The 13499-nt window shown below is 39.5% G+C and overlaps 1 protein-coding gene across 8 annotated transcripts in view; it reads left to right on the top strand.

The window, feature by feature from the left end:
- LOC148866866 (Pentatricopeptide repeat (PPR) superfamily protein) overlaps positions 1-6458 on the top strand; it is a 35497-nt gene extending 29039 nt beyond the window's left edge. For 6 of the 8 annotated variants that reach the window (XM_088980810.1, XM_088980811.1, XM_088980814.1 and 3 more), the window contains 3 exons: positions 3355-4744; positions 4950-5043; positions 5235-5550. In XM_088980810.1, the coding sequence (XP_088836936.1) occupies positions 3355-4454 (1100 nt within the window). In that variant the 3' untranslated portion in view covers positions 4455-4744; positions 4950-5043; positions 5235-5550. Of the gene's footprint in view, positions 1-3354; positions 4745-4930; positions 5044-5234; positions 5551-6142 lie in introns of those variants that run through there. The other 2 variants (XM_088980818.1, XM_088980813.1) reach the window with 2 other exon arrangements.
- The last annotated feature ends 7041 nt before the right edge of the window (positions 6459-13499 follow it).

Here is a 13499-nt window from a genome sequence, read left to right as displayed (position 1 = left end):
TTAGCTACTTTAGTATTGGTTTTTTATGAAGTTTAAATTAAACTTTAAATATTAAACAGAAGTTAAAGCTTGTTGTTAGCATCATTTAGTAGTTTGAAACTTGCTGTTTGAATCTTTTGATCAAGTATAAATCCTTAAAGTTCTTTTGTAATCCGTTTTGTATGATTGAATCATGAATGGTGTTGTACATTGTTACTTGGAAATGAATCTTGAGTTGGGACCTTGGGACTTAAAACCCAAGTATTGAGTTTATTGGCAAATTGACATTTGAAGCTATGTTTTATGTATGTTTTCGTGCTTAAATTATCAGTTTTTATTAATATAATGCTTTATTGTTATTATTATTATAATTACAAGAAAGATACATACTCGAGGCTTACGCCTCCTTGCACTCGGGAGGCTTATGCCTCCTATGTTTTGAACTACACCTCATGCCTTTGGGTAGTGGAACCAAGGCTAGAGGCGTATTGGGCAGTATCGATGGGTTTTTTAGTTTTTTTTTTTCAAATCCGGTTCAGAGGGGCTGGTTTAAGGTCCGTACACCCCGTGAACCGGTCAAAACTCTAATACCCCCTTTGTAGGGGCATATCCGGAAGCTCCCAATATGATACGTATCGGCTGATATGGGCCGATATGTGTTGATATTTTGGACCTTGAGTGGAACACCTTGTTTATACCTCCACATTTTAAAACATTGGTCCCATATAGAGAAGCAATAGTTGTTGCAGTCTTATGTACTCCATTAGCCTTATTTGAACCAGTGTTTTAAAATGCGGAGGCGTGACGCGAGGCATTCCACTACCTAGAGGCGTGAGGCGTAATTCAGAACGCAAGAGGCATAAGCCTCCCAAACACAAGGAGGTGTAAGCCTTCTTAAGAGGAGGGGGGTTATGAGGAGGATGAAAAGGAAGGGGGATTTCATTTTTTCTTTATTTTTAATAAAAATCTTTTATATTAAGAAGAACAAAAATGCATAACAGTAGTTCAAAAGGGGGGTTTTGTCGAAGCGATGACGAGCATGCTTCGCTCGCTCGCCGAAGCGGAGCAAGACACCCCCTAACTCAAAAAAATTTGGGTTGCATCGAACATCGAAAAGGGAGCGGGGGGGGGGGGTGTCTGGTCGTCCCCCAGCCGAAGCAGGGGGCAAACCATTTTCTTTCCCCTTATCTTTTCTTCCCTTCCCTTACTTTTCTCTTTTTTTCTTCCCTTTCCTTTCCTCTTCTTTCCCTTTCTTTTCTTTTCCTTTCCTTTCCTTTCCTTTTTTTTATTTTTTCTTTTTCTGTATTTTCATATCAGATGTGGATGAGGCACAAGAGGCATACGCCTCTAGCACGGTTCATGAGAAAAGTGCAAGAGGTGTCAGCGCCTCGCCTGGAGGCGCGCCTTTTGGCGTATGCCTCCCACGCCTTTTAAAACACTAATTTGAACTTGCTATATTTCCACGGGGCCCTAAACCCTTGTTAGGCTTCTTCTCTCTCCTAAGGGCTTCTGGTTTCAAATGAGGATGTTATGTATGTGTAGACCTCCTTGTGTACCTCTCTCTCTTTTTAATGAAATCAGTTAATTTTTCTCAAAAAAAAAATCCAGCATGTATCCTTCGTGTGTTTCTCTCCTACACAATGTGTGTGCACTTGAAACTTGTAAAAGCTGCTGCTTGTAAACTCCCTGTTTGGCTAATGAGTCTACCACCTCATTTGTAGTCCTTCTGATCCATGTGATAGAAGCATTGAGTTTTCTTGCTAGACTTTCAACCTCTCTTAGGGAATGTCTATAAATCCATTGCGCATTATCCTGCTGTTAGACCATGCTCTCACCATTTTTGAGTCCCCTTCAACCTTCCCAAGTTTTTAAAATTTGCTTGTTTGGCAAGTTTTAGGTCCTGAAGTAGTGCTAGTAGCTTAGTCTTTATTGAGTCATCTACCCCTAAAGGTCCTGAATACATTGCCATCATTTTGCTTGATGAGTCTCTAAACACACCACCAATGCTTGCCAATCCCAGGTTTCCTATAGAGCTCTCATCAAAATTCAGCTTTATTTTGTTAGGAACTGGGGGCTTTCATTCCATCACCATGTACTTCCTTTTCACCTCTTCGAGGACTCACCGAGTGCTCTTTCTTTTTAGGGGCTGCCTCTCTGTTTTTTCTGTTTATATTCCTACAACAGAGCACCGATCTGCTTCCAAATCCTCTCTAAATATCTCATTTCTTTTTCAAAAAGCACTCCCCCTCTTACTTTTCATACCCAAACACCTCAATATCAACCCCCCCTCCACTAGCTGTTCTCCCCAGTTGTGAAGCCAGAGCACCTGTTTCAGGCACAGAACCCAGATTAATACCAAAAACCGAATGGACAATCATACCTGAGCCAATGGGAAGTGAATGATTAGATGCATGAAACGAGGTCCCAGTATTAGAGTTTGGAGCTAGGGTCTTTCCTTCTGTCTGATCCAGTTATGGATGTTCACTAGGTTCAACCATTACTTTGTCGACCAAGACATCTGAAGTTACCTTAGAAGGTTGTCCCCTGCTAACCAGTGCTTCTGCACAAAGCAACAGAGATGAGTCCTGTCTCTCTAAACTGATATTTTGAGTAGGTTTGAGTTATAGGAAAAGGTTTGTTTGTTAGGTGAGTTGTACCCTGTACACCTTCTGTAGAAACTGCTATTTCTACTGTATCCTTGTGTGACACACCAACTGGAGTGAAACTCGCCTGTTCATAGCTGTCGGCACTCAAGTTCTTTTCCTTCTCATCTTTTCCAGGGGCAGTTGGACCACTTAGATCTTCCTCTAAAAATAACAGCCCAGTGTTTCCATCATCCAAAATATCCCCTGAAGCTTGCAAATCTACACTGCTGAGGCTGACCGTATCTTCAGTTTTCAAATCAGTGAAACCCTCCTCTTTTATCTAAAACTGCAACTGTAGATTCTCAACATCACTATGTCTGATGCACCTAGGATTTGCGTCATTCCAGTGATAGCCTAAGCTACCTATCATTCTGGTTAGAACTCTTTGAGCGACTCAAAGAGCTTGAAGAAGACGATGGCAGGTGGTTTCTATCATCTGTCTTAGATCCCTCGGTCACCTGCAACTTAAGCAAGTCAGCATCTTATTAGCTATTGTAGTGTTGCAACATCTAGACATTTTTAATTCTATCTAGTTCTGAACACACTTTGAAAATCACTTGTTTCTTATTTGAATGACAGAATTTTGATATATTTGTTATCTGGTTTAACTGTATAAAAGTCTGACCTCTCATCATTCCATTTAGACTTGCAATCTATTACTTAGACATAATCTTCTTATTTGCAATATTAGCTCTGTTTTATTCTTATTTAATTATTTATGTGATTTCAGTTCTGTTGAATAAGCATCTTCTCACAATCTCAAACATGGCAACTGGATATGGAGCAAAGAAGCTCTGCAACTCTCTCCTTCAATTTAGCCACTCCCTCCGCCATTTTTCCTTATTTCACTCAATTTCGTCCTCACAAACCCTTGAAGAATCTATCAGAATAGCAATCAATACCAAATCCTACCACCAAATCCCCGACTTACTCCTCTCCTATGAAACCACAAACACTGCCATAAATCAACCCCAATCCCAACAAAACTCAAATAACCCCTTTTCCTTTCTTTCTTCCTTTCCCCAAGCATTCATGAACCAAATCATTGACGAAATTCTCCAATCCTTCATGCATCTCAGACCTCGCTCTCGTCCCAAAATTGCCTACCACTACCTCTTATTCCACACTCTCCAATGCCCCAACCCTCTCCCTCTTGCTCTCGCCATCCTCCAACGAACTCTTCGTTCTGGTTGCGTTCCCGCCCCGCAAACGCAGCTCTCTCTCTCCTCTGCATGGCTGAATTGCCGCCGAACCCTATCAGTACCCAGCATCCTATCTGAGATGCGATCAATTGGATACCACCCTGATTGCAACACCTGCAATTTCCTCCTTCTCTCCCTCTGTGCAATTGACCAGTTGGCTGAGGCTATTACTGTTCTGAAAGGCATGTGCCGGGCTGGGTGCGATCCTGACTCAGAGAGTTATGGGACGGTGATTGGAGCAATGTGTGAGGCTAGAAGGTCCGAACCAGCAGCCAGGTTGATGATGGAGATGGTTGGGAAGGTTGGCTTGACACCAAGGCAAGGGACAGTGGTGAAGGTGGTGGCAGCCATGCGAGCAAACAGGGAATTGAGGAGAGCGGTTGAATTGGTTGAGTTCTTGGAGAGAGAAGGATATGGGGTTGGGTTTGAAGGGTATGAGACAGTTGTGGAAGGGTGCTTGGAGAGAAAAGAATTCCTCTTGGCAGGGAAGGTGGTGATGGAGATGACAAAGAGGGGTTTCATTCCGTACATCAGGGTACGACAGAGAGTGGTTGAGGGGCTTGCTTGCGTTGGTGAACCAGCACTTGCCTATGCTGTACGCCAACGACTGGCTGAGCTGAGGTCTTAAAGCAGACAGTTCAGTGCGTGGCATAATATTCTCTTCTTCAAAGTGGTAGTATTATTCGACCCACTAGTGACTCCAGGCTCTTGCTCACGAGGCACCACCAAGCATTGCGCCATGCTTCTGTTTACGTATAATTTGTGCAGGGTGTCTGTTATACAGTAGTAGTGTGTATCAAAAGGGAAAAAAAGGTTTCATGAATTCCATCTGCCATATCAGCACAGTACTCTTCAGGGGTACTCTTAGTCATTTCAGAAACTGGAGGGTGTGTTTAAGCAATGGTCTGATACCACGGGGTATGTTTAAGTATTTTTTCCTATTTAGTATTATTTTAATTTTTTTATCGATCCCATGCTTTGTAAAGAGTATCCTTGCTAAATTTAGTGGTTATGCTGTTCTGGTTGAAGTTACTTGTTCTAGAGCCATCCAATTTTTGTCATCAATTTTATCAAGTGATTGTATGCATATTGGCATCCTAACAGCTAAATATTTCGTCATCAGTTTTATCAAGTGATAGTATGCATATTGGCATCCTAACAGCAGCAGCCTGTATTGCTGTAAACCACAGTCCTTTCACAGTGTTCTATAATTCAAGGTAATTGTCTTCTTCTGTTGGGAGTTTTTATCTTTTACATTTAGTTTAATTTCTAATCTTGAGCTTTGTTCTTTCTTGAAATTCATTGAGTTATGGAATTTAGTTGATTAGATTAGTTGCATTTCATGCAATCCTAAACTGTAGATCTCTTATTGTGAATGGATTTTCTGAAATAACTCTTCTTTATGCAGGGCTAGTCCTTCAGAATGTCATTCCTCAATCCAAGTATTACAGGGCAATATAAAGTAACCAAATATCACATGGCATGCAATTCCGGATGATGTTTGAAACTGAAGAGTCAGGAACAAGAAGGTTATTATAAGTGACCCATATCCTCTCAGTATTGTAACTGTAATGTCAGACATTCACAAAACTTTTCTGTTTCTTTCTTTTGCGTGTTCGTAGGATTCAGCTAATGTTTAAAATCATTGGAATGGCTGAAATGTATTTTAGCATTAAACTGATTCCTTTTAATTTCAAAATTGAAACGCTTGATTTGTAGTCTCACTTACTTGACACCTCCCCCCTTCCCCCCAACTCATTTAACTCATGCTGATCCTTGATCAAGGAAAAAGTTTAAAGTACTTTTACACCATGGAAAGATTCTAAGTATTTAATTTGTAGGTATATGGGCACAATTACAAGCATTAGTGATCTAAATCCTGTAAGGTGGAAAGTTTCAAAATGGCATAATCTGTAACCTGTAGGTATAATAATTGTTCCCCTATTTATTGTGGAACCTAATTATAATCATCAATGCTGTTATATTAATCATACATAACATGGGCTGTGGCAGCCTTAAAATAGGTTGGCTGGGATGAGTCCATAGCTGGGGAAAGTTGTAACGGAGTCTAGATATGGGAGATTGAACCGGTGGCTGCTTTTTTTTTTTTTTGTTTTTTTGGTTTGCCTACCACATTTCTTAAGATCCAAGCACCCAAGGGCCAAGGCAACTAGGATTACCAGGTTCGTTATTTGTGATTTGTAAGCATGGCTAATGGCTAATAATGCCGTGGCAGTTTTTTTTTTTTTTTTTTTTTTTCATAATAAAATCAACTTCATCAAAGTTGGAAATAACTCTTTCAAACTCTGCATATAGGAACATTGATGAGGCTACCAGAAACAAACATCCTGAATCAAGTTTTGACTTGTAATGGGACTTGATAAATCATGAAGTCTATCCCTTTTATAGGTGCTGGACACCAGGGAGGCATTCTGGAACCCTTTTGTTCTCATCTTGTCCTTTTTTGACATCAAACTGCTAGAGAGAAGGCTACCTAGTAATGTAGTTGTTCATGTTTGCATACTTTTTAAGATGGTTTTGCAGTAATGAATAACCTGAGTTGGACAACCTCTTAACATGGACAATGCCTTGGCTTGGTGATCATCTGCATCAAGGACTCTCGGACTCAGAATGCTGTGTTACGTAGCCTGAGTTTGGTCCAGTGGATGAATATGTAGAACAATCCTCCTCTTCGCAGCTTGACCTTGCAACCTGATTACTTGCGTCCTCCGGATGGACAAATTCTGCAGAGCATAGCTGTTACAGATAATTTCCCTTCAAGCTTATAGGGACGATGGATCTTGCAGCAAAACAATCTAAACTTCAATCTACAGAGGCCACCTCAGTAAGCATAACAGCTTGATCAACTGGCAAAATTACCAACTTAATTGAACTAATTAGTCTCTTTCATGCAGCCGCAGCAATAACTGGATGGCGCTAGTTAGCAACCCAGTTGAAATTTAATTAATAAAATACTTCTTTGAAACAAAGCTAAAGCCCAACTGTTACAGCCTCAAGTTTTAATGCAATCTCTCCTTACTCATCGGTAGGAAGTGCTTGCTTATTTATATATGGGCAAATTTCTTAATCTACCTTTATGGTTTACCTAATTGATTAGTTCTATTTGTACTGTTTATATATTGTCTTAAAATACCCCTACTGTTTCTGACAATTGACATTGTCATGGAAAGAAATGAAATGTTAATGTTGCAAGTTCTGAAAATTCGAACAAAATCACTGTTCATCTTCTTTGAGTTAATGATCGCGAGTGGCGATGGTACTCTTCTTATTGAGGTCATGCATGGAAGTAAGACTTGTCCCAAGACACAGCATGCTCAATTGCACACAGCACTCACTTCTAAACGGTAGAGCTGAACCAGAATTTTAAGTCAATGGTGATAGTGGTGGAATTTAAATTGAGAGCGATGGATCCTACATACCAAGGGATCAAAGGCATTAGAGGTGGTGGAATCGAGTATGTTACCGTTGAAGGAGTTGGAGATGTCGGATGAGGCTGTGGACATCTTACAATGTGCGCTTTTGGGATTTTTCGTGGCTTTCACCATTACTAGAATAACCTTGTCTCTGCAGGTGTTACATACGAATGAGAAAGTCCTAGTTGTAGAGTAATTGTAACTCGTAGTGAGAACGAAACGGACGAGGAAGGAGAGAGAGAGAGAGAGAGAGAGAGGGGGGGGGGTTGTCATTGTAAATCTTTTTCGTAGTTGAGAATAGGTGGTTTGAGAACAAAGCGGACAGGGGGAAGAAAGGAAGAAGAGAAAGAAAGGGGGGTGGGGGGGTGGGGGAGACCTGAGTCAGAGGGGGTTTCGACCATTAGATATGGAAGTGGCGTCGAAATCAAATGGATCTAATAGCCATGAATCTATCGAAGTCGGTGACAAGAAGAGAGAGGTGGAGGGGGTGGTTGTTGTCATTACAAAACATTTTCGTAACTAAGAATAAGTGGTTTGAGAACGAAGTGGACAAGGGGATGAAAGGAAGAAGAGAAAGAAGGGGGGTGGGGGTGGGGGTGGGGGGGAGACTAGAGGCGGAGGAAGTTGCTGAGAAGTGGCGTTGAAATCAAATGGGTCTAATAGCTGTAAATCTATGAAAGTCGAAGACAGGGAGAGAGAGTGTGTGTATAGGTCGAGAGAGAGGGTGGGAGTGTGTACCAACAACACAACCACCGTTGGTGGACGGTGGAATAGGAGAGAGAGAGAGAGAGAGAGAGAGAGAGTGTACTAGCGGCACAACCATCATTGGTGGACAGTGGAAGGAGGGCAGGAGTGTGTAATGGTGGCACAATTGGCGCTTGTAAACGGTGGAACAGGGGAGAATGATGGCTGAGTGAGAGAGGGGCGGGAGTGTGTACCTGTGGCAGTTGCGTTGTTGGATGGTGGAATAAGGGAGAGTGGAGGTTGAGAGAGATTGAGTTTGATCTTTTCTTATTTATTTACTTCGGACAAGAGATTTTGGTCCATTTTTGTTGATTTATGATTTGATCTCACGAAATTGAAGAAGAGATGCTCATTCGAGAAAGAGAAATGTTGATTATTTTGTTTGGTTCAATGATTCTGTAACAAAGCTCTAGATTCGAATGAAACATTAACTCAACCAAGATGTTGATTATTCTGTGCTTGTGTGTGCTTGGGGGACAATGGTTGAATGAATAGTTGTTGCAGCTTCTACTGAAGGCATAACCTTCTTCCAGTTTTTGATTCTTGCATCTCCCTTAAATATAGAATCAATGGAGTGTTTGAATAATGACTGGTGTTCCATCGCCGATGGCGAGGGAAAGGAGAGGAGGAAGAAGAAAAGAGAAAGACGAGAGAGAGAGAGAGAGAGAGAGAGAGAGAGAGAGAGATGAATGGTGAGAGGAATCGCCGTAGCTCCTTAGTTTTGCGTTCGAATGAAGGGAGTGAATAGTAGCCCTTTGAAAATTCCTCTTCTATCTTTCGAGTGAAAGAAAAAAAGTTTATGTTAAAATGACATTTTTGTAATTTTTGAGGTTTGAGTGGTAGTTTGATAATTTTGCAAAATCGAGTGTAATTTGGTCTAGCTAAGATTTTTGGGCCAAAATGTGAAGAGTTGAGATGGGTTTGATTGCTGAGAAGGATTTTGTGTGTGTGGATGAGATTGACCAAAACGGAATCTTTCTCAATGAGTGGGTAAACGGGGGTATTTTTGGTTGAAATTTGGTAGGATAGGGTTTTTTGGAGGTTCTGATTTGATTGGTGATGACAGGTTGGGATAAATGGACCTGGATCAGGAAGATTTAGAAAAATGGCTTGCGATTGATTTAGAGCTTTGAAATGGAATCTTTATGCGATGAAGGGGGTAAACAAGGGTATTTTGGGCTGAAATTTTATAGGTGGGTATTTTAGGGTATCTGTGATATGGTGGTCATGTTTGATTGGTTCAGGGGAATCAATATGATAGGAAGTTGGGTCAATGAAAGAATTCAGAATGGAATCTTGGGTTAAAACTTTATAGGCAAGTGATTTGGTATGTCCAAAGTTTAATGGTGTGGTTTGATTGGTTTGGATGTGTTAAGATCAAGGGAATATGAGTTTTAAGTGTTTAGACTAATGAAAGGTATTAGAATGAAATCTTTATTTGATGAAAGGGTAAATAGAGGAATATTGAGCTAAAATTTTATGAGTAGGTATTTTGAGAGGTCTTGAGTCTGATGGTGGCATTTTATTTGAGGGTAAAAGTGTATACGGGTATTGATCGAGGTCATTGGATTGGTATTGAGTAAATTCGATGATGGACTTGAGGGTTTTTCGGGGTAAAATTCGGGTTCTTTGGGTTTTTTTTTTTTGACATTTCATAGTGATCAGGAGGGTCTAATGGGAGGTTTTGGGGTAAATTGGAGGTTTAAGTAGCGGACCGAGTATAAATCGGGTGCTAACAGTGATTGGGGAACAATAGAAGGCAATATAATACCAAAATGGCAAAATTTGGTTCAAAAGCTTATTGTTGAACAAAACAACAGCTTGAATTTGGTTAGGACAATGACAACAATTGTTGAAGGATAGCGAAGGAGGGGAGAGAAGAATAACAAAGGAGAAAAAGAGAGAAATAATGGTGTTAAACAGTGTATGCCCTTAGCTCCAATTAGATTGATGTACATATACATTTATTGTAAATGAACAAAAGTACATAATTGTTTCATGTTATTATTAGTCTATTTTTGTGTATTTTTCCCTTAAACTGGACACTTATGAGACTCGTGTTAGTTTAGAATGTTCTCAGCCGTTGGATAGACTTGGGGAGTTTATCCAGCCAAGGTTGACACTAATTTGTGTTTCCAAAGAAGTTGAGGCAGCCTGTCTCAGCTATTAGGGTTTGACTCAAAGCACATGTAATATGTGATTGTTTGAAGCACTGAACTTGGATCATTTTCCAAATATGCCTTGGACCTTAGAGACTAATGGAAAAAACTGGAAAGTTACACATAACCCCTAGACTTGATTATGGTACTATACTAAGTGTCGGATCAACTTGTCTTTGATGTGCTAATCAATGAGATCCTTTTGGGGTTAAAACTTGGATATATTAGGGCAATCAGAGAATTCACTTTAGTGGGTGATCATAGTGATGGGATATATTGTGGCAGTCAGAGAATTCACTTTAGTGGGTGATCATAGTGATAGGATCAACCCCTTTGTTAGACAAAGTGAATGATCGGGACTGCACTCTCTTTGATGGAAGCCAAAACTGCCGGCAGTCGATTTCAACCATGCTTGAAATTTGTTTTGCAAAATATATTTATATGATAATATATATATATATATATATATATATATATATATATATTAAAAAAAATGTTTGCAAAAGGTCTTAATTCCTGGGACCCATCCGAGTAGAGAATGCAACACTGCACCTTACAGTCAGGGGTGTTAGATAGTGTATTCCCTTAGCTCCAATTATATTGATGTACTTGATGATATTTATTACAAATGAATAAGAGTACATAATTAATTCATGTGATTTGTTGTGTTTCTATGTAATACCCTTAAACTAAACACTTATGAGACTCGTGTTAGTTTAGAATCTTCATAGCCGTTGGATAGATTTATGGAGATTTATCCTGTCAAGGCTGACACTGATATGCCGCCAAGTTGGTTGGGGTGGCTTGTCTCAGCTACTAAGGTGAGACCTAAGGTACATGTAGTGTGGGTTTGTTTGAAACCCTGAATCGAATCAAATTCTAGTATTGCCTTGGATCTTGGATATATATGAAAAAAATTAGAATGTTACACCTGACCCTTAGACTCAATTATGGTATTGCACTAGGTGTCGGATTATGTTATATTTGATATGCCAATCAGTAACTTTCTTAGAGGGGTTAAAACTTAGGTATGTTGGGACAATCCGAGAATTCATCTAAGTGGGTGAATATAGTGATATGATCAACCCCTTTATTGGACAAAATGAATGATTAGGGAATGTACTCTCTGATGAAAACCTAAACTGCTGGTAGTGGATTTTAAATATATTTAAAATTTGGTTTTGCAAAATATATTTATATAGAGATATACTTATATATTATGGTTTCAAATTGTTTGCAAAAGGCTTTAATTCCCGATATCTATGTGAGTAGAGAGTGCAACACTATACCTTGTAGCCGAGGCAGAGGTCCTCTCTTGTTAGACAATGTTTGATCATTAACGGCTGAGAGGTTAAGCGTAAAATCATTAAGGGTAATACCTGATAGGCTAATCTTGTATCTCTGCCCAAAGTCCTTGGATTTTCATAAGGTGACTGGACTCAATGACCATTTAGTGTAAATGTTGGGCCCATTAGAGCCGATGATGATGGACTTAGGGGTTCACTATGTCCTATAGTGAACTCGTCAGGCCTTGTAACAACGGCTGAGTTGAATCCATGTGGCTGATGTGTAGATCGATGTTAGGGTCCCACGCCATACAAAGAGAGCCAAGTTAGCCAGCAGATTAAAGGGTAAGTGAGATATGTGACTTAATGGGCCTAAAGCCCATTCCAAATTAGGCTTAAGTCAATTAAAAGGGGGTGAAATCTGATTTATAACCTGATTAGGATGAGATGAAGGATTAGATGAGTCTTATTCATTTAAGAGTTCAGATCCAAATATCAAATTTGGATTAAGAAACTCTCCTAATTGGATTAGGAGGATGATCCAAAGAAGGCTATAAATAGGGGGCATTCACACTCAACAACTCGTAGAATTCTCCCCAGTTCTTATCGCCCCTACCCAATTCGATTTCCACCTGTGGAGCTGATCAAGAAAGGTTATTGATATAGTTTCTTACTGGAAGAAACAATTTGAAGTTGTGCTCACTAGCCATTGTTCGATTCTTACTAAAGAATTAAGCATTAATTCTTTGGAAACCTCTAATCATAGAATGGGATTTGATTCACTAAGCTTCCTTGATTCCCACACATGAGCTATTCATCTTTTGATATCATAGTCTATCTTGCGATTTTTAATGCTTAGGGATCTAATTCATAACAATTCTTTGGCCAGTCATCCATGAATTATCAAATCATTAAAAGATAGGCCAATTGTTTTAAAGCATTAAGCACAACAATAAAAATTCCTCATGTAAATAATAAAGGTTTTGAATTGAATTAAACAAATAACTATATAATCTCAAGATCAAAATCCATCTAAACCTTAGCTAAGAGAATTTAGCTAAACATTATTAAATTCAACATACTCAAAAAAATTAAAGGGGAAACACAACAAGAACACATCAAAGAATGAATAGAATAATAAGAAAACTTTAGCCTTTGGCGGTCGAAGACAAGTGCAGCAACTAATCCTTCATCTCTCTTGAATTCGTATTCTTCCTCTCCTTCTCTAGTGTGCTGAAACTGCTTCCTCTCTTCTTTTGATGTGTTGAGACTGTTCCCTTTTTCTTCTCTACCAGGATGTGCCCCTTTGCCTTGAGTATATGATCCTTTTCATAGTGCAACCCCCCTTATACTCCTAATTCAACACAAATTAGGTGTCTAAGTCTTTATTATAGTTGAATTCCTATCTCTTCTGCTCTGCTAACAGTCAGACCCAAAACTTATAGTTCGAATTGAACTTGGTTGGCGGCAGAATTAGGGTGAGTGATACGCATAAGAGTTATAACCTTATCTCTTAACTTTAATTAGCCATTCGAATCATCTCAATCTGAGTTATAGGTAGAATGTTATGCCCAAAATACAAGAACTATATTTTTATGCATGCATATCAAATCCGATTTTAATGGATTTTCTCCTTCATGGCTACATCAAGGAGCATTGCTGCATGCTCTTTCCTCTATGATTATCTTAATCAATTAAATTGAATTTCTCCTTAAAATTCCAAAATTAGGCTCATAATCACCTTGCAAGACAACTTCATCATAATTAGTGCAATACCATGCTAATTCAAAAACATTATTACCAAAATCATCAAGTTAGAGGTATGAAAATATGTACAAATATAGGCTTATCAGTATTCTTCTTGGAGAGAAACTGAAGTGGGTCCCACTGAGAAGGGAGATCATCCAACAATCTTTAAGGGCACCATGGCAATGATGTGCATTCAGCCATGGTGTTCGAAAGAGCCACTATCGAATTTACATGGGCCAAGTGCTTATGGCCCATGTACATAGCACATCACATCGCATACATCACATGTATGAACATCCAC

Source organism: Nelumbo lutea, chromosome 3, assembly GCF_056320005.1.
Source record: "Nelumbo lutea isolate HS-2025 chromosome 3, American lotus-T2T, whole genome shotgun sequence".
NCBI classification, from domain to species: domain Eukaryota; kingdom Viridiplantae; phylum Streptophyta; class Magnoliopsida; order Proteales; family Nelumbonaceae; genus Nelumbo; species Nelumbo lutea.
The sequence above is the reverse complement of the archived record's forward strand: the minus strand, read 5'-3'. Positions and strand labels throughout refer to the sequence as shown.